The sequence below is a fragment of the Sminthopsis crassicaudata genome, chromosome 5 (genome assembly GCF_048593235.1).
Source record: "Sminthopsis crassicaudata isolate SCR6 chromosome 5, ASM4859323v1, whole genome shotgun sequence".
Taxonomy (NCBI): Eukaryota; Metazoa; Chordata; class Mammalia; order Dasyuromorphia; family Dasyuridae; genus Sminthopsis; species Sminthopsis crassicaudata.
The window spans coordinates 176,755,047-176,775,939 of record NC_133621.1 but is presented as its reverse complement, the minus strand read 5'-3'; the positions used below and the strand labels follow the sequence as shown (position 1 = coordinate 176,775,939).

The following is a 20,893-nucleotide window of genomic DNA, read 5'->3' as shown; positions in this document are numbered from 1 at the left end:
AATGATCTCCTGGTTCTGCTCATTTCACTTAGCATCAGTTAATGTAAGTCTCTCCAGGCCTCTCTGAAATCGTTTTTTACAGAACAATAATATTCCATAACACTAACATAACTTATTTAGCCATTTTCTAATTGATGGGCACCACTCAATTTCCAGTTTCTTGCCGCTACCAAAAGGACTGTCACGAACATTTGGCAAGGTGGTTTCTTGTTTCGTAGCATATAAAAAGGAGCTTCAAATAAGTATGATTTTGCAGGCTAGGAATGGTAATGGGTTGAAGAATTAAGGGATTTTAGGATAGAGGACAGTCTTGATTTGAAGTAGTGAACTATAGAGTTAGGATTGGGAAGTGGAGAAACAGCAGGGATGATTGGCTTAAAAGAGTTTTGAGGGGTAGAGAGAATAGAATTCACAAGGAGAATTAAAAATAAATTTAGCAGCTAACATGAGAGAGATGGAATGAAGTTACAATCTGACAATAGAATAAAAAATAATTTCAGAGTTAATTGTTTTAGAAGTGGAACACTTGTAGTGAGATGAAGCACATGACTATCCCTAGGTGGGGTGGAATATGTTGTTATGGTATTGGTGAGATGAAGGAACTAAGATGATTATGAAATTTGTGAGAACATGAGCATGGCTTGTTGAATTTTTCTAGTATAAGAAAAGGAGGATGGTGGTAGAGATGACATGTGAGCAAGATACTTAATGTTTTAAAAATTAGGAAGGTGACCTGGCATTGATAATTGCCTAGTCTTAGCTCTGCCTTCAAATAGTAGGCTAGACAAGGTACATGGCTCTGAATAAGTATAAAGCTTATATAAAGCTTTTAAGGTTTCCAAAGCACTTTTTTTCGTAAATGAACTCTAGCAAGGTCACATATTGTCATAAATACTGTTGGGAAACTGATATTAGAGAACTTTACTATAATTAACCACCTAGAAGTATCAGAGGCAAAACTGTTTGTCTTATGACTTGTGTTAAGTCCAGTGTTCTCTCTGCGATCTCAAAACTGCCTTGAATTTCTCCTAGGCATGAAGATAGAACTTAAATTGGAGTAGTTAAAATGTTACAGAAAGAACCACCAATCAGTATGTAAGTCCTAGTATGTACTTGATGCTGGAAAGTAGACAAAAGTAAACTATTTCGTTCTCTAAGGGAGTTTAAAATTGAGACATCTATAAGTTGAAGTATAAAATAATGACAAAGTAATTTTGGGAGTGTAGGGGGGTAGTTGCAGCTAAAGAAGAGAGAATCAGGGCAGCTAGGGCGCAATGAATAGATTACCAGCCCTGAAGTCAGGAGGATCTGAGTTCAAATTTGACCTCAAACACTTAATACTTTCTGGCAGTGTGATCCTGGTCAAGTGACTGTGCCACCTAGCTGCCCTGATTCTCTCTTCCAATTGCCTCAGGGGAAAAAAAAAGGAAGAGAGAATCTGAAAAAATGATCTTGGAAGTAGAGTTATTTTAAGATTGTTGTATGACTAAAGGATCTTAGAGATCCTCAGATTCTACTACCCTTTATTTTACAGATGAGAAAATTAAGGCCCATAAAGGCCAAGTGGCTTATCCAACATCTTTAGCAAATAAGTAAGTGGCAGTTAGGATTTAAGACCCAGCTAGTTTGTAATATTTGCCACACTGCCTCCCAACTTTTCTGACAACTATTTGGATTTATGGTGGGTTCTTAGGAAAAGAAGTAATCAAAACTTGATTTTGAAGATTCTACTCTGCTAACAATAGAACAATTGTAGTTTAAAGGAAAAAAGAGTTGTGAGTTTGAAGTAGTTAGCTAAATTAAGTACATAGTAGGAGTTCTTATTAGAGGTTGAGCAGTCACTTGCATTGATAATTAAGACCAGGTAAGTGGATGAAATTGAAGAGTTTATAGTCAGAGAAAGAAAGAAGGCCAATGACAGAATGATAGGGATACATTGATAGTATCAGGATAGAAAGTTAGGAAGAAAACCTGGAGACTATATAGAGTATTGGAAACTAAGGAGTAGAGGCCAGACCCAGAATTGTTAGGTGTTCTTGAAGAGATTAAAATAATGAGTAATGAAAAATGGTTATTAGATTCTCTCTTGGAGAATGTATTTTCAGTAGATTGGTAATAAAAAATCCAAGATACAAGATTTGGTTGACTTGCCCCCAAAAGATTTAAACAGATTATTAATAAATGATGTTCTCTTCTTTGAAAAAATAGGTATGCTTGCCAAATAATACTTAGAATTTGATAATGTGCTTGAAATTATCCATTTATTAATAGGATAAAGAATAATATAATATAAATACAAAATGAATGAAGTTTGTATAAAACCATATGCAGAGTATGACATATAATTTAATTCAGCATACATTTATGAAATATCTACAATATGCCAGACACTGTGTAGTACCGGGAATACAAAGATGAAAAAATTGGTATAGTGCTTGACTTCAAGGACCTTACATTATACTAGGGCAAACAGCATGCATATAGAAAATAATTATGAAATATGCATAAAGACAAATTTCATAAGTAAGGTTACTAACAAGGGAATCAGAAAAGGCCTTTTGTGGGGGGTAAATATTAAAACCTTGAATAGATCTAGGGATTTTAAGAAGGAAGGATAATACTGTACACATGGGAAGATCATCATCTGAGCAAAGGCACTGAGGTATTCAGCAGAAGGGCATGTACAGGGAAGAGTAAAGACGTTTTGGTCAACATATAGATTTTGTAATAGGGAAGTAATAAATTAGTCTATAAGGATAAACAGGAACCAGATTGGGAGATAACTTTTGAAGTATCATTTTGTTTTTTATTCTCAAGTTTCTTGAGTAGAAAGTAACTTGGTTAGCTCTTGAGTCAACATGACACATATAGTCATAACAAATATCAGGTTAATCCCCTAGTGCTCTAAAGCAATTTTTAGAACGTCTTTATAAACAATATTTAATTCTTTCCCCCATTTTTCTGCCCAGATTTCAAATCTGTCAGTTTTCTATCATTTAGTCAGGAAAGTCTAGCTTCAAACCTTGTCTTGGTTTATATGATTCTGGTTCAAGGTATTTAATCTCTTAAACTCAACTTCCTATTTTGTAAAATAGTGATAACCCCACTCCTTCAAAGTATCAAGACATGTGTATGTATTTGTGTATATGTGTATACAAATTTTTTGTATACATTTTTATGTGTGTATGAGCTTTTGCAAAAATTAAAAAATATAATGGATCATCAGTATTTTTTATTGTTTACTGGTGTTATTTTTTTTCCCTTTTTTCAAGAGATAATTACTTTAGGAGGAGTGAGGAATTTAGTTCACATTTGGACATAGCCAAACCACTATAATAATTTTGTTTTATTGGCTTCCTGATTTACTCTTGGCCTAGTTTTTCAAGTTCTGGGTGTTAACTTACCCTGTTCCACTGGAGTAATTTTCCTTGATTCTCAAATTTACTTGCTGACAATAATACTAACTTGAATTTACTTTGTTTACTAAGTAGATTAACCTTTTAATTAACAACTTTGAGATGATAGTATAAGAGCATTTTCTTTGCTTTACAGGTGCTAGGTAACTGAAGATTATAGTTAAAAAGAGATTGGTCTCTTGTTGTCAGCATTTCTTTGTTTAATTGCTTATTTTTGTCTCAGTTTTCTCATTTATAAGATGTTAAGATGATTTCTGATGTTCCCTGTGGCTCTGAATCTATGCTTTTATAAAGCTTTCTCAGGGTCATGAATCGCTAATAGATGAGGAAGATTGGGTTCAATTCATTCCCAATCCAGAGTTTTTTTCCTAATAAAAATGTTTTCCTTCTGGACAACTGAGCAATTAGATTAATCTTTTGGCATGCTGTTATTAATCCTTAATTTTTTGTCAGAATGGTGTCTTCTGATATTGTTTAGTAGTAGAATATCCAGAAACCTTACTCATATTTTACTTATTGACAACAAAATAGCTAATGAAGATCAGGTTAAAGATCTTTAATTTCATCTCAAACCAATACTTATGAGACTCTGCACAAGATCACTTGTGCTAGGAAAATAATGGAAAAAATTGCCAGGAAAAGAAAAATCATTCACACATGTCTAAATTTTAATAATATATCTAGAAAATAGAGATAAAGTTTGTTTGAATTATTCATTTTTTCTGTATATGCATAATTCTTACCACTTGTTTCCGTTGAAATGCTTTATATTCCTCTCTTCGGTTACCAAAACTTTTTTAAAAAACATTTTAATTGAAAGGAGCTGTCTTTTTGTAAGAAACACAGTGATTTTTATTTTTACTGAAGTTATTCTTTATTTTTGGTAACCTACATTTCACAATAGACAAAAATCCCAGTAAGATTCCAAAGTAGCTATTCAATATAAAACAGAGAAAGAGACAGTATCAGTCTTGTACTTAAAATCTATGCAGACTGATCCTAGTAAGAAATGTCAAAACAAAGACAGTCACAGTATGATTCTCACATGTTTAAAAAAAAATTCAGCCCTAGAGTTATAAATTGGCATGCCACCCCAAAATGTTTATTTCTACTTCACTAGCTCATTGTAATCAATCATTTTTAAATCATTATACTCTGTAGCTTGAACCATGTAATTACCAGGTTTTTTTTAAAATATCCTTTCATTTTTGTTGATGCATTAATAGCCAGAAAATATTCCTGTTACATTTTTCTTGTTCAACATTGTTTCCAAATCTCCATACTATAGGATATTTCCTCCATGTAAGGAGATAAAAATGGTTAGCTAACAAGATACTTTTATTTCTGTGGGGTTTTTTTCCCCCTTCACTTTACACCCTTTCTTCCCTCTCTTCCATGTATTCCAAAGCAGCTTAACACCTTTCCCTTCTTAAGACTGATAAGCAGCCACAGTAACAGAAGTTAGAGTTGGGAGGAAAACTCCGAAGGTATTCTACATTCTGTTCATATGTTGAATTACAACACTCACAAATTCTCATATAGTTTAGAAAATGACCTCTAGTGGTAGAAAAATTAATATTCTTAACCTATTTTATTTTTGTATTTTCTCTGTTTGGAAGTTTTTACTTAGGTTGAGTTAAAATTTTCTGTCCTGTAATGTCCATTTAGTTACATAGTATAATGCCTTCACTTAACAACCCATTTGCATATTTTGGATGTTGCTTTCAGAAGTGTCCCCTCCCTGTCAAGACTCAAGTTTTTTCTTTGCCAGGTAAATCATTTCCTTTAAGTCTTATTTCTTATCTGTGCCTATAAATGCTTCTGAATCATCTTTAAAATAGTTTAGATATAATACCTTTTATGTCTTATAGTCATGAAGTGAAGCCTTCATTTATTTCTCTTTTATGGAATACCTAGGCTAAAATTGTTAGAATATTTTGTATGACTCATTGTACTTAAAATTTCAATAGAATTATTTCTTTTAATATGAACTACTTTGTAATGTTGTCCCCTTTCCCTATACTTGTGCAGTTTGATTTTTGAACCTAAATTCTGGACTTGCTGAAAAGACTGGGTGGTTACTTTTCAGTACTTTTGTAGATAGGGACTGACTTTTTTTCTTTAGGTATGAGTTGTACTATGTGACCATTCAAGGGCTTTTCAAATCAGATATTGTTTTCACATAGCTACTCTATTAAGTTTTGTCTTATTTGAGCTTACAATTCCACTGAGTCTATTCTAATCTTTAAATATTTGTCAGTTCTGTGCTAACATATTCATAATACTTTCTGCATCCCTTGATCTTCTACTGGCTTTTTTTTTTTTTTCTTATGTTGGGAAGGAAACTTAAAAATCATATCAAATAAATAATACATCCTTAGTAAATAAGGGATTATATATGGTTAATGGCCAAATTCCAATTTTATTAGCTTTAAAATTTTTCTGTTTTTTAAAATGAATGTTTTTAGAGCAACTGAGTTCAATTAAGTTTCTGAGTTTTTAACAAGTTGTACAGAGCATGCAATTATATACAGTATAATTAAAAACAAGAATTATTAGTCTGTTATTAGGACCATTTTTGTGGGGAAAATCCCAAAATGTTGGCCATTTTATATATAAATTAAAAAGTATTAGTTCACTGAGAAAATGTTTAAATTCCAAAAGGATAGGAGTTTTCTGATGAAAATTTAGAAATAAGGATGTTGAATTTTTAAAGAAGTAGAAATTTAATGTAATTTGCTACATTGGGAATATATTTTCCAGTATAGTACTCTGATTTTCTGGCACATGAAACAAGGGAAGCAGACATTTTCAATCTTAAATCTCTTGCAAAAGATTAAATTTAAAGTTGAGTTCCACTTGAGGTTGACAGTTTGAAAAAGAAGATAGTTAATGCGGACTCTTTTCTTTAAATTTTTTTTTCCTTTTAAGCTTTGTGTCTTGTAAAATGTGAGTTTGCCAAATTTTCTTCATCTGCTACAGATTAGGTATGCCATTGTTGCTGCCATGTGGCGGCGCACACCGTGCTTCTTAAACGCACTGACTGGAGGTTTATCGCATCACTTGTTCACATGCACGGAGCCTGGTAACAGCCTCATCTGTATCTTGTTAGCTTCATTTTCTTATTTTTTTATTGCATTAATTATAAACAACATAGCATTAAAAATAAAGGCTAATTATAATGAATTAATGCCACTACAACAAGTCAATGCTAAAACTTTCATATCAAAATATTTTAACTTTTATTTAAATTATGTTTTTTATTAAGTTATGTCCACTATGGAAGCAGGGATTAGATTTTTTTTTACCTGCCATTTTTAACTTTACATGCCAAATTTTGAGTACACGTATGAATTGGTTTTGTTAGTTAATTCACTTGGCAAAATTAAGCATCAGGACTGGGCTGTGTATTTTTATTGGCATGAAATAGTTAAATGAGCTCTAGAAGAGTCTGTGCTTTGAAAGCTAAAGCAATCAACAGCTGTATAAAAAATAACATTCATTTTAATTGTTGATTCAGTTTTATGATTAAGCCTTTACCTATCTGGGCTATGGCACATTGGGGTTAAAAGGTACTTGGATTTTGTTTAGTTCCTTCTATACTACTAGTAGGTTTAATTTAAACTATTGTTGGTAACTAAATTATGATCTCTGCCCTTTTTAATTAAGAAGATAATAGCTTACATTCATTTCTCCACTTTGTTTTGCAAAATATTATCCTCACAACAATTTTGTGAAATATGGCAATAAAAGTTCATGTTTATATCATTGTAAATGTAGTTGGAGAAGCACCAGATTTGGAGTCATAAAAGACCTGTATTTTAATTCCAATTGTGCCATTTACTAGCTATGTGACTTTGGGCAGGCCACTTGAGTCTGTTCTTTCTTTATAAAATGCAATGAAATATGTGCAGTGCCTGTCTCACAGGGTTGTTGTTAGGATCAAATGACATGCAAACCGAAAGTACTATTACTATCGTTAAGTAATTTTATTTATATCTTTAGGATGAGAAAATTTAGGTTCAAAGAAATTAAGTAATTTTGTCCAAAGTGTCACACACACACACACACACACACACACACACACACACACACACACACACCTTTCTTAGGTGTCACAAGCAGGGCTTAAATACAGGTCTTCTAAACTTTCAAGTCCTATGCTCACAATGCTGTTTTAATGTCATATTTTTAGCAAAATAGATTTAAAAAAAAAAAATTTGATCACCCATTTTCTTGTTTATCAGAAAAATTGCTGAATACATTTATAAAATTAGACATGCTATAAATAGCATTATAGTCTTCCCTGACATATTTAGCCTGTTGGGTGAAGAATATATGTAGTGGACAAAACCGTATATTTATTAGCAAAATCAACACAAAACTTTGAAATTTATACATTCAATCTAGGAAGTATACATTAATATGGATTGTGATAATGAATTTTCATTATGTAGATTACTCTTGAGTTAGTATTTGAATTTAGACTTGACTATTGCTTAAATAAGGTCACAATTTCTGTATTAAATGCATTTGAATTAAATTTTTTTCTGCTTTTGTTTAAAGACTGCCATCTGCCTTGAAACTTTTCGTCATACCATTTCTGCTTCTCTGGTTGGCTTTGATAAGAGAGGCTTCCCAGCATTAAACACAAATCTCTAACAAGACAGTACAGTTCAAGATTTGCTAAATCTATTGCTATTTGGAAAATGCCAGTAAATGGTTTGTGTCAGTGTAGCTTGACTGTTTTGATTAAATTGTCAAACTGTTGGCTGATTTTTTTTTTTTTTTTTTTTTTTTTTTTGGACCTGGCCTTATCAAGTATCCCTTTGTGGCTTACTAAAACTATATCTTTCAATATTGAAAACTTAACATTTCTAATTAGGAGATTATTACTTTTGTGGGTTCTAATATGGAGAAGCATTAATGAAATTTGCAGCACTAAATAATATTTTGTACATGAATAGTTAATTATTGTAAAAATCTTGTGCCACAGGTTTTAATTTTAGGGAATACTGCACTGCTAAACACATCTACATATAGATTCTTTGAAAACTTCAACGTGGAGATTTATTAGAATTGAATGATTCCAAAGTCATTCATGTTAGAGTAGGGATTCGTAGGAAGGGATTTTTAGCTACTTCTAGAAATTTTAGAACAAGCTTCTTAAAATGCAAGTATTTTAACCATCAGCCTCCTTAAACCCTCATAAAGCTTTGTGACAATATATTTGGAGGAAGTTATCTTGTGGTACAATGGAAAGAGCACTGAATTTGGAGCCATGGGAACTGAGTTCACAGCCCTAGCTCTCTGCTTTGTACCACCTTTGTGATTTTGGGCAAATCATGTGACCTCTTTGGCCTTTGGTTTCTTTATATATAAAATGATTGAGAGAATTGGACTATATAGTCTTTAAGATTCTTTATAGCCTAAAGCTATCATGCTTTAATCCCTTAGTTCAGTCTGTTGTGGGGAAGACATAGTTTAAAAAGTAATTTTACATACAAATCTATAATTTCAGTCAATAGAGAGGTAATGTGACAGTACACAAAATATTGAAAGGACAACAAGAAAAGATGGAAATCAGGTCCCACCTGTGTATCAGTGGGCAGACTATATAATCTTTTGACCCCCAAGAGACTTTAACTATGACCATAAGCTATATATTGGCTGTGATATGTGGCAAGATTTACATAATAGGAATTCCAACACTATTAAAATCACAAGTTCTTGATGTATGGAACCAGAAGAGTTTTGGAATAATTGGAAAAATATTTTACTTCAGAAGTTACTTGAACTTTTTACTATTAAATTTACTCATTAAACTAATTTTTTTATTATTGTGTTAAATTACATCTTTAAAAATTTATAGGTCATTCTCAATAGCAATATCCATGGAATTAAACATTCTAGCTAGATCTGTTCTTTGAAGTATTTGATGCCCTCATGTGGTGAAAAATAATTCTTATTTTTGTTTAAATCTAGGGAACTATTTCATTTATTCTGTTTATATTTGAACTTTTTCTGACATAATGAATGCTGTTGACTAGAATAGATAATTTTAAAAAGTTAAAGCTCAGTGCCATAAAATTCACAGCCTTACCCTGGTATTGTCTCAGAGCTGCATGTAACTGAGCACAAACAATGAGACAGAAATATTGGAGGATATACTTAGGCACAATAGCATAGGGGTTTGCACCTCTTGTATGTGACTTCTTATGTCTTTGTTTTTGTGTCTCACATAGGTGATGTGCAATTCATAGATTATGAATACTCTGGCTACAACTACCTGGCATATGATATTGGAAACCATTTCAATGAATTTGCAGGTAAAGTCTGAATTCTAAAACTCTGGAGCCAGATTTTTTTGATATAAAATTAATATCTAATAGACTGATGGCATAATTTTCTGACCTCACAAAACACAATTAGTATTAAATTAAAAGTAAAATAAGAAATCAAAGATTAAGCTTAGAATAGAAATTTTTTTCATGTTTTCTTCAACTCTCTGTTTATGTGTGTGTTTTGGAGTAATTGTAATAATACCAGTTAAATACTGCATCTCCTTTTTTAAAGGACTTTTAATACATTTGCCAATTACAAAGGGTTACAACCTCTTGTAAAGCACCTGAATAACATACTAGAATTTCATGTTTATTTCATACTTAATATGGGGGAAATATCATTCTTTTTTCTTTATTTTTAATAAGGCAGTTAGGGGAAAATACTATGAACATATTTTATTGCCACTATGAAACCAGGCTTTGGAACTTGAGTAAAATTTTAAAAATTGATAGGCATAACTTTTGTATTAGGAAACCCTGTTTCTAAAAGTACAAATGTTAAAGCATTTCTTCAAATGGTCTTTGGTTTGAGAATAAAAAAAAAAAATTGCCCCCCTTTCCTCAAATAGAAACATTAAGATAAAATACAGCAATCAGCTGTATTTTATTCTATTAGAAGTTTATTAGATTAGAATATTCTGCTAACTTTCTCCCAAATGATTAATTAATTTGAAAATAAGGGACATTACACTGCCAATGTCAGTTTGTCAGCATTAAATTTTAATGTGCTCCAGATGTGTTAACTTTTTGTTAACCTGTTAGTAGTTTGAAAATGATATAGGAAGAAATTTAATCTCCTACAAAATTTATTGATGGCTTTCAGCTTTCATTTAGCATCAAATTTTTCTACATTTCACATTTTCTAATATATTAAAACATATTTCTAATATATTTAATACATATGCAGATGTAGGCAAAACCCATTATGTTTTTTACAAATATTATTGGAGTCTGGAGCAAGAGAGAAGCCATTCACAAATGGATTTACCTCACTGATTTCTAAATAAATGATGTAGACTGTGAATAGCACCATAAATTCAAAGAAGTAGAGAGACCACTGTCTATTTGCCTAGTGAAAGAAGTGTTTTTGAAGGATCTGTAGGATTTACTAAAAGAGAATTTTAAGAGGGCAATGCAGTCACAGGGGTAAAGTATTACAATTTAAATGAGTTTTACCAGTCACTAAATGCAACTTAATAATTTGTATCCTGATAAAGATTTGGTAGCATTTTTTAAAAAATTATGCAAAAAAGATGGGGATGAATTGTTAGGATGGGCAAAATAAAATTTTCTTTTATGTTATTTTCTCCACATTTTAGGTGTAAGTGATGTAGATTATAATCTCTATCCAAATAGAGAACTACAAGTTCAGTGGCTAAGGTCTTACCTTGAAGCCTATAAGGAGTATAAAGGATTTGGGACAGATGTTACAGAAAAGGAAGTAGAAGTACTATTTATTCAAGTCAATCAGTTTGCATTGGTAAGTTTAAATATTAATAATTGCTAAAAATTCTAATGACAAAATAAAATTTGTAAGTAATTGTAATTTTTTCTTGCCAGTAGATACAATACAGTTAGTGATTTTTGAGTTGTATTTTATAAATAAGGAACTAATTCAGTATACAAGCTAAAAGTAATTGCAGGAAAACATTTTTATGATTTTTTTTTTTCCTTCTTTCTACAAGGGAATCTTATTTAAACCTTCTTAAGGTGAAGCATTTTAATATAACTGAAGACTACCACCAACACTAAGTTCATGATCCATTTCAGCAGTATTCATTACATAACATTTGATCTTTCCTTTGGATCATATGATTGAAGGTTTAGAATCGAAAGAGACCTTAAGAGGCCATCTAATCTAATCTTATTTTGTACATGAGGAATTGTTTGTAATGGTTTCAACCACATAGAATCACTGGAATGTTAGAGATAGAATGGATTTTAGAGATCATTTAGTGTAAGTTTTTTTTTTTTTTTTTTTTTTTTTTTTTTTTTTTTTAATATACAAGAAAATCCTGAAAAGGTAGTTTCAAAAATAAATAGTAGCAAAGGCAGGATGAGGACAGTCTAGTGCTTTTTGTATTATATCTCATTGCCTCCCTCTTGTCATTATTCAATATTCAATTGAATTGAATTGAATATTGTACAATATTCAAACCATATTTGTTCTGTAACACTTTTAACATAACACAATATAAATGAAATCATCACAGGTTACACTTAGTATCTTCATTTTATGGAATGAAATATTAAGGATCTTGGAGTTTATGATTGGGAAACAATATATTTTTATGGGAATATAGAATATGTGAAGGAGTAGTATGGAATAAAGATACAAGAATAGTATTGCTCACAAGTTATGGAGAGCCTACGATACCTGGGTTGGGTTTTTGTTCTAAAGGTAGTCATTTAAGACTTTTGGGAAGATTATTTTGGCATTTGTGTGAAAGATGGATTTAGAGAGGGTTTGAGAATAGGAATAAGAAGACCAACTAGGAAACTTCTTATAATCTAAGCAAGAGGAGGAAGAGGGAATTGTGTTTCATGCCCACTTAAAGTGTAAAAGATTAAAGACTTAAAAGAGTGGTCAGTTATGTCATAATAGAATTTGGAGAGCAGTGTCTTAGATCAAAGAGGAGAAAACAAAATGAAAATGAGATCTATATGTTGGGAAAAAAAGGCAGAGGAAAAGGTCTGAAAAAAGACTGCAGTGTTTTGAAAATATTTTTGGAATGAAGTCATTACAGAAGGTTGGATAAATGATTGGTGAGGCATGTAAAATAAAGGAGGAAGCAGTCAAGAAAAGGGATTTGAGGGCAGTAGAGACCTGACTCTTTGTAAATGGTAGGGAAGGGAGCTAGAGGGAGAAATGAAGAGTTGGTATAATTAACTGAAATATTCTTAATACAGGTTACATAAAGAAGGGATTGAGATTGGAGAAACATTATATATAGACTTACCTAAAGAAATCCAGGTTCTAAAGGGGGAAATCAGCACCAAAAGCATTTGAATGAAGTTCAGTAGATGAATAGAATTCATTGTCACTGAATTATGTTCATGGGCATCCTGGATGGAAAGTGGCAGTAATTTACAGATTTAGAAAACATGGAGGCACGTTGTAGTAATGATAAAGATTTCAGTTTCATCTCAACGGCTCTCTTTCTTAACACAGAGCAGTGATTGACTTTTCTTATTCAAAATTGGGCAACATATAAATCCAATTCTTTAAGGGAAACTTTTTATGGTACAGTAGAAAAGAGAGCTGGTTTTCTTTTTTTAGCAATGTATAACTTGGGCTCATTCAAGTTAAGCTTTGCCATGTGTGTAACCTTAAGAAACTTTCTGGCTTCAAGTTTCCTCATCTGAAATTGGAAGCAGTCTCTTCCACCTCTAAATCTATGGTAGGTTGGAAATGATGGGAACTTTGAGGGGAAATGATCACTTCCTTAAAATGTATTGATACAGAAAAGGTTAAGAAAGCCTGGACCGTAAGTAGCTATTCCAGAAATATCTTCTTAATTTGATTAGAGAAGATTTCAGAGTTCAGAGAAAGGATAAAGGCAGTATTAACGTGATATAAAATGCTACAGTGGAAGTCACTATAATTGTTCTTTCCAGAGTCATCAGCTTATTGGTTAGTTACTTCTTGCTTTTGAAACCCCAGATCTATTTATTTCTTCACCTTGCTTGCTAGTCCTTCATGCTAAGAGAAAACCCTGATTTCCATTCTATTTGTATGGTAGACTAGTAGATAAAGGAAAGATGTATAGATTTGTACTAAATGATAGAATGTCTCTGACTAAAGACTTCATTGTTGTCTGTATTAAAGATATCTCCAGTGGAATGACCCAGTTATCTGTGTTTGGCCCCGTTATTTGAGATTTTTTTTTTTTAATTAGTGACTTGCCTGAAAAAGGATGGCATCCTTAATGAATTTGCAAAGAGTAACTTAAGTGACAAAGAATAGAATATGTTGGGTACTAAATAATGACATTTACCAGAAATAAAGGTATTTTGGGGTTTTAAAAATCAATTTTATTTGTTATTACATGGGGGAGACATAGCTTCATAGTAATTTATCTGAAAAAAAGCTACAATTTTCAAGGCCTAAAATGCTTACCGTGAATCAGAAATGTATTGTAACTTAAAAAGCCAGTAGGATATAAAACATCATTGACAATAATCCCCCTGTACTATGCCCTTGATCAGACATCCAAGTTAGTATGTTCAAAATTGGTTGCTACATTTCAGGAAAGGACGTAGATGAGGACGTAAATAAGCTGTACGGTATCCAATAGAGAGGATAGTCAGGATTGTGAAGAACTTCTAGGGATAAGCCATATAAATATCAATTAAAGGAAATGGGATGTTTACCTTGAGAGAAAAAGACTTAACTGTCTTCAAGTATTAGAATTGTTATGCCTGAGGGCTTGTTTTGTTTGGTCCTAGAGGACAGACCTCCAAGATCTCCAAAGTGGGATTTGCAAAGGGCCAAATTTAGTAAATGGAAGGAAAAACTTTCTGATGATCCAAAAGTGGAATGAGTTTCTTTAATATATTCTCCAATTTCATGAAGATTGTCAAGTAAAAACTTGTTAGGTATGTTTGTGGTATAATTGTTCAAATGTGGACTAGATCTGATCTCTGAGATGTTCCTCAATTCTGAAATTCTGTAATTCTGTGGTTAATAGATAAATTTAGATTCCCTCTTCCCCCCCCCCCCCATCCCCAACCCCAAAGAAAGTCCTGCACATACTATGTAATTGTTGTCTCTTAAATTATCATCTCAAAATAAAGAAGCAAAAGATCATCTGTAAGAGGGTGAGAAGACGGTGAGTAATGTAACAGGGCATGAATAAAAATGTTGCCTTGTTAATTAAAATTAGATAGTACACATTGTGGGGAGACAGCTTTGTGGCATAGTTTTGTGATTTTATTTAACAATGTTTAGTGGTCTGAGACTTGAAACAGAAAGTAAAAGTGATTTCTTGAAGGTTGGGGATTTAAGACAAGAACAGCAATAGTACAAAGCTGTAAAAAAAAAACAAAACTCAGCTTTGTGAATGTGAATATATCATTGTAAAGCTACGGGAATTGGCCAGAGAAGTCTTAATGATTGTGGACAGAAATAATAGTAGGATAAAATTAAGGGGACCTGATGTTGAGATGAAGATAAAGAACAGGTTCAGAGTAGAGGTGAAGGAGTAGCTTTCTGGAAAAGTGGAAAGACAGGAGATTGTGGTAGGATGAAGTGATGAAGCCAGAGAAAAATAAGCCATAAAGGATAAAGATAGCATTAGAGAATTGGTAACTGATGAGATGTTAAAAGTTTTAGTTTTTTTTAAGATGGAAGGAGGGAGGGTACTATTGAAAAATACCAGGGATGTAGTATAATTTTTTGGTATGGGGAAATTTAACAAGAAAGGTGTAGGAGACTTTGTTTGGCAGTTTGGAAAATAAAAGGATTAGAGAAATAGATTAGAAAATGGGGTGGAGGAGAATAATAAGAGATTGTTATTAGGGTAGGGATATTTGTTGAATTTCATTCAGAATGTGGATGTTTTAAAAGTAAGAGCAAACATTGTGATAAGTTTCTCAAAGAATTAGATTTTATAATTAAGACTTTAGACTTAATAAAAATTTTAGACTATGGTACATATAAAACTTTTGTAGTCTTGAGTTAGCTATATGTAGCAAAATTTTAACTTTTAATTTATTTGTATTTATTTGATTTGGTCCCTACAATTTTTAGTTCCATTTTTTTTTTCCTAGTAAATAATTTTCATTACTAGCATTGTGATTGTATACTTCATTTTTCTCATCTCTAAGATGGGTTATAATAGTGTTTTTATGATTTATTTTATAATGTTGTGAGGACAACATTTGGTAATACTGTGAAATTTTATATAAGTGATTATTCATGTTACTATATTGCTTCATTTTATAATTGCCTTTGTGAACTGAAAAAACCCAACTAATTAGTAAGAGCATAATAATTTAGCAGGAATGTTTTCATGTCTTCTCTCCCGACCCCCCAATACATATACCAAATATACATTACTTTTTGGCATTTTGATATTGTTAGCATTATTAAAAAGTTATTGAACATACTTCATTGAATTGTGGAGATGATTCTAGGTTTTTGAAGATTATAGAATCAAATAGAATAAAGTACAAACTGGAAAGGCTTTAAGTTGAAGCTTGTCAATAGTTTTTGTGTAGTCAGACACCATCTTAGAGACACTTATTCCAAAATTATGAACCACATACATGAAATTGATCTACCGAAGTGTAAGAAGGAGTATCATCCATAATGATGGAGTCATACACAGATCTTTTGAATTATTCATCTTAATAGTAATCCTTTATAAGTATGGTTGCTAAATAAATTCTGTATATTGATTCAATTTAGTAAACATTACTAGGTACCTAATTGTCAGGTATTATAGGCTGTCTTACAAATACAAAAGTTAAATATTCCTTGCCCTCGTGGAGTTTACATTCTGCTAATGAGTATGCACAATGTATAAGCAGATATTCTTGGGGTATGAGGACATAATAACTGGGAGAAAAATGGAAGTGCTCACAAAAGCAGCACTTGATCTTACCCTTGAAACAAGTTCGGAATTCTCAGAGGTAAAGTGTGAAGGTAGAAAACCTTCCAGGCTTGGACAGGTGGCTTGTGCAGAGATACAGTGAGAGAACTTGGAATGTCACATAGAGAACAAGTTTGCTGGGTTGTAAGTTGTATGTGAATGAGAGCAATATGAAATAATATTGTTTTAGTTAGTATTTTATTCTAGAGGCAGTAGTAATTCACCACAACTTTTTGAGGAGCAGGTGACATACTTAGATGTATGCTTTAGGAATATCGCCTTAGAGATTTGTGGAGGATGGATTGCAGCAGTGAGAGACTGAATACAGTGAGACCAATTTAAAAGCTATTACTGCAGTTCATGTAATGTGAAGAAGGGAAAAGAGAAGTAGTGATGTGAGTGAAAAAGAGAACAAATGCATGAGATGTGAAGAGCGAGTAAATTAGACTTTAAATCGTAGGGGTGAGAGAGAAGAATCAAGGATGATACAAGGGTCATGAACCTAGTTTACTGTAAGAACAATTATACCCTTAATAGGAAAGTTAAAGATGGAGGCAGAGTTTAGTAGACAAGACATCTGCATTTCTTTTTGGATATGCTGAGTAGGAATCACCTACAAAAGATTTATGTTGAAATGTCCAACAGACACTGGGAGTTAGGGGGTTGGACTTGGGAGAAGGCTGGATTTTGGAGTCGTTGGCATGGAGGCATATACAGTAAGTGAACCTCCATGTAATTGGTGAAATCACTGAGAATGTAGGAGAGAGGAGACGCCTCAGAACAGAGTCCTGAAGTTTACATCGAGGTATTGATTTTATCAGAGGCTGAAAAGGAGAGGGGAAACATGACCAGAGGACATGTCCTGGCTGGGTGACCCTGGGCAAGTCAGTTGACCTCAATTGCCTCAAAAAAAAAAAAGGGGGGGGGGTGGGGGGAGGTGATCAATGTATCAATGTTAGCTGGTTTAAGAGTTCAAGATGGTTATGGACTGAGGAAAGATTATTAGATTTATCAATTAAAAAATGATTAGTGATCTTGGAGAGATGATAGGCTCAGTGATAGGGTTGGAAGTCAGATTTCAAAGGAAGTGTATAAGTAAAGGCAAGGACAATTTTTCCTTGGAATTTGACTGTAAAAGAGAAAAGCTAGAGAAAATAGTAAGATCAAATGCAGTGTATTTAAACTATCTTTGTAGGAACCAGTATATCAGGAAAAAATTGTAAATTAGAGAGTGGATGATCAAGGGACAAACTCCAAGAAGGGACAGAATATGGGATTAAAGACAGGAATTGACATTGGCAAGGAGAAGGACAAAGGAGATTTTTTGTGTGTAGAATTGGGAAGAGGGAACTTGAGACATGAGAGAGGGAGGAAGCTGGGTCGTGCATATGGTTTAATTTTGAAAGGTAAAATTTTGGAACTATAATGGGAAAAAGTCTATACGTGTACACGTGTACAGAATACCTTTTTCATACCAGTGAGGTTGGGAAAGTTTTCTTTGATTTACGGGTGAGGAAACTAAATATCAGAAGACAAATAGATTGGCCTGTGATTCACATGGTTAGTAGCAGAACTGTGCCCGGTACCAGGTCCTTTGACTACTTCCTTTGTGTTTCCCTTTAGTGGGACTTAGACTGGAATGTGATTTAGAAGAAGAGAATCTTCTGAGAATCTGAGTTTGAAGGGACTTCATAGAGCAGCGACCAATAATTTTTCAGCAACAGTATTCTAGACAAGGAGTTCTGACTTCAGTGACTTCAGTTTGTTACAGTTTTTCAAGGAAGCCTATTTGATTTTAGAAGTCTAATTGTTCAGAATTTGTCCTTGCATGGACTTGAAATTTGCCCCCAATGTACTTTCCACTCGCTCATTGTTCCTAGTTGCCTTCTGGAACCAAGTTGAAAAAGAAAGATAAAATTTTCCTGGAACAAGCAGGATTTAGAATCAAATTTAGGGCAGGTTTGAATCTTAGACTAATCCAGTATGCCCACACCTTATAGAAGTAGGAAACATACCCAAGAGATGTTACTTTTACAGGACTACATAGATAACTGCTCTTACCTAGAATTTGTGCAGGTGTCCTAAAATCCAGTCCAAAGTTCTTCCAAGTTTTGCTCCCTTCCCTACTACCATAGTGAACTTATAATTGGTGCTAAACAAAGGAGAGAAAATAATCATAACCTTTAGGCACTCAGGATTTACCATTCACAAAGCTAAGATTAAAAACACAAGTTGTTGTACTACAGATAACAGTATAAGTATTTGAAAATAAACAGTTTGCATAAAGATGGAATATTTGGCATAAAATGTTTTTTTATTGCTTGTCTCTTAAAAAGTGTTGTGTTTGAATTTCATGAAGTTATTCTTTTCCTTAGGCTTCTCATTTCTTTTGGGGATTGTGGGCTTTAATTCAAGCCAAATATTCTACCATTGATTTTGATTTCCTTGGGTAAGTTTTGATTTTTACTTAAGCATACTTTCTTTTGATTTAGGATTGCATTAGTCTAACCCTTAAAACCTATATATGAAGCATTTTCATTACATAATTTGAAATTATAAAGATAATAGTTTTTGGATCATGAAGAAGTCTTTGAGTCTCTTCCCTAAATGCGAAATGTAATTTTTTAAAGATCCAGTAGATGGCACAATAAACTTAAAAATTGTCCTTAAAACCTGAAACTTTTTTTTTAATCTGCATAGATTTCAGATTCTTGAAATAAATTTTACGTGTTTTCAATTTTTACTAATTTTGCCATAATTCTCTTTTCTCATTAGGTATGCAATTGTTCGTTTTAAGCAGTATTTCAAAATGAAGCCTGAGGTCACTGCATTAAAATTACCTGCATAAAGAAGGATATTTAGTTAACTTCAAGTGGCTACGCAATCCTTGTGAACCATTTTTGAAAACAGATATTGAACAGCTAATATTTGTTAAAATTCTGTAATTTCATTTGGTTGTCTTGCTTTATAACTGATGCCTCTAAACAGCCAACTTATCTTTAAATATTACATCTAATTCAGAAATGTACCTATTTTCAGTATGAGATGGATTAGAAATTTGTTTAATCTACAAAGGTTTGTAGAGATGGCAATTTAATCCTTTGATCATTTAATCTGTTATATGTGAATTATTTATTATAGATTTAACATGATTCCATTGCTGCTTTCATTAGTTTTTGTAAAAGAATTGAATATAGGCAATGAAATTGGTTTTTTTTGTTTTTTTTTTTACATTAGATTAATTTAGGTAAATGTTTTTTGGGGTGTTCATTATAAATAATCTTGTACTGTATGTAAAGAGTCATTTATTCTTGAAATGCCAGGAGCAAGGTATAATAAATTTAGATTATTTAATTTTGGGCTAGGAGGTAAAACTTTTCATGGCATGGTACATTTTCTGAGTTGAATACTGGAATGAATTTGCTCCTGAGAATAGAAATTTTATTTACCCTTTTAGTCCTGGAGTACATTTACTAACACTATCTTAGCAAAATCTTTATGATAGAAGGTGTTTTCTTAACTAAAATGTGAATATTTTTCACTATTCCCATTTTTTAAAATTGCTACATACAATTATTTCTAAATTATGTGTAATTCTATGTATTGAACAGCACTATGATCTTTTAAAAACATTCTAATCTTCCATTTGCTAGACAGGGTGAGTCAATGAGCAATTTACTCCCCTTCTCTAAGCCACCTCTCTCCCCCAAACAAAAGGAAGGGATTTAATCACTCAGCCTCAATGCTCCTAACTTGGTTTCATATCTTTAGCACAGTTAGTTCTAGGAAAAAAATTAGAAAGCTTACAGACTTATAACAAATGACTTGCTGATGAATGTATATAAAGTTCAAAGTGATATATGAAAGCTGTGAAGAATTAAATATTTTACAGATAAATTTGAAGATTTGATCATTGTATACTTAAAATTGTTATGCCAAGAAATCTTTGAATTCCAAAATGTGAATTAAGGAAAAAGGAAGATATGTATTTGGTTTTTAGCATGTTTATTTTTTAAAAAATGGAGGGTGGAGGCTGGTCACCCTGGGGAAGAGAAGGAAGGAGCTTCTGTAAGGTAGGAGTTAGTCTTTAAGCTTTGAAATTGCTGTGTGAAGTTTTAATAGTCAACTTTTTAAACAATTATCCTGACGAGTTTTGCACTTTGGTCACATAAGTGCCCATATAAAGTTGACATGATGTGTCTGCATATTCAGAATGTGCAAGCACAAACTTATCCTATCCTACAATTAAATATTGCAGGGAAACAAACAAAACACACTCTCTCTCTCTCTCTCTCTCTCTCTCTCTCTCTCTCTCTCTCTCTCTCTCTCTCTCTCTCTCTCTCTCTCTCTCTCTCTCTTTCTCTCTCTCTCTCTCTTTCTCTCTCTCTCTCTCTTTCTCTCTCTCTCTCTCTTTCTCTTTTAAGAATGTTAATTTTCAGATTACTTAAACCTTCAGACAAGCACTTTTCAAGATTCTTGAAAGCAATTTATTGAAAACTTTAAAGGTCATTTAAAGTTGTAAAATTCATTAAGTAAA

At 32.5% G+C, this 20,893-nt stretch overlaps 1 protein-coding gene across 1 annotated transcript in view; it reads left to right on the top strand.

Moving 5' to 3' along the window:
• ETNK1 (ethanolamine kinase 1) overlaps positions 1 to 20,253 on the top strand; it is a 55,684-nt gene extending 35,431 nt beyond the window's left edge. Inside the window, exons 5-8 of the mRNA XM_074268834.1 lie at positions 9,662 to 9,745; positions 11,080 to 11,240; positions 18,732 to 18,805; positions 19,132 to 20,253. Coding sequence (XP_074124935.1) covers positions 9,662 to 9,745; positions 11,080 to 11,240; positions 18,732 to 18,805; positions 19,132 to 19,204 — 392 coding nt within the window. The 3' untranslated portion in view covers positions 19,205 to 20,253. The remainder of the gene's footprint in view (positions 1 to 9,661; positions 9,746 to 11,079; positions 11,241 to 18,731; positions 18,806 to 19,131) is intronic.
• Positions 20,254 to 20,893: the final 640 nt, after the last annotated feature.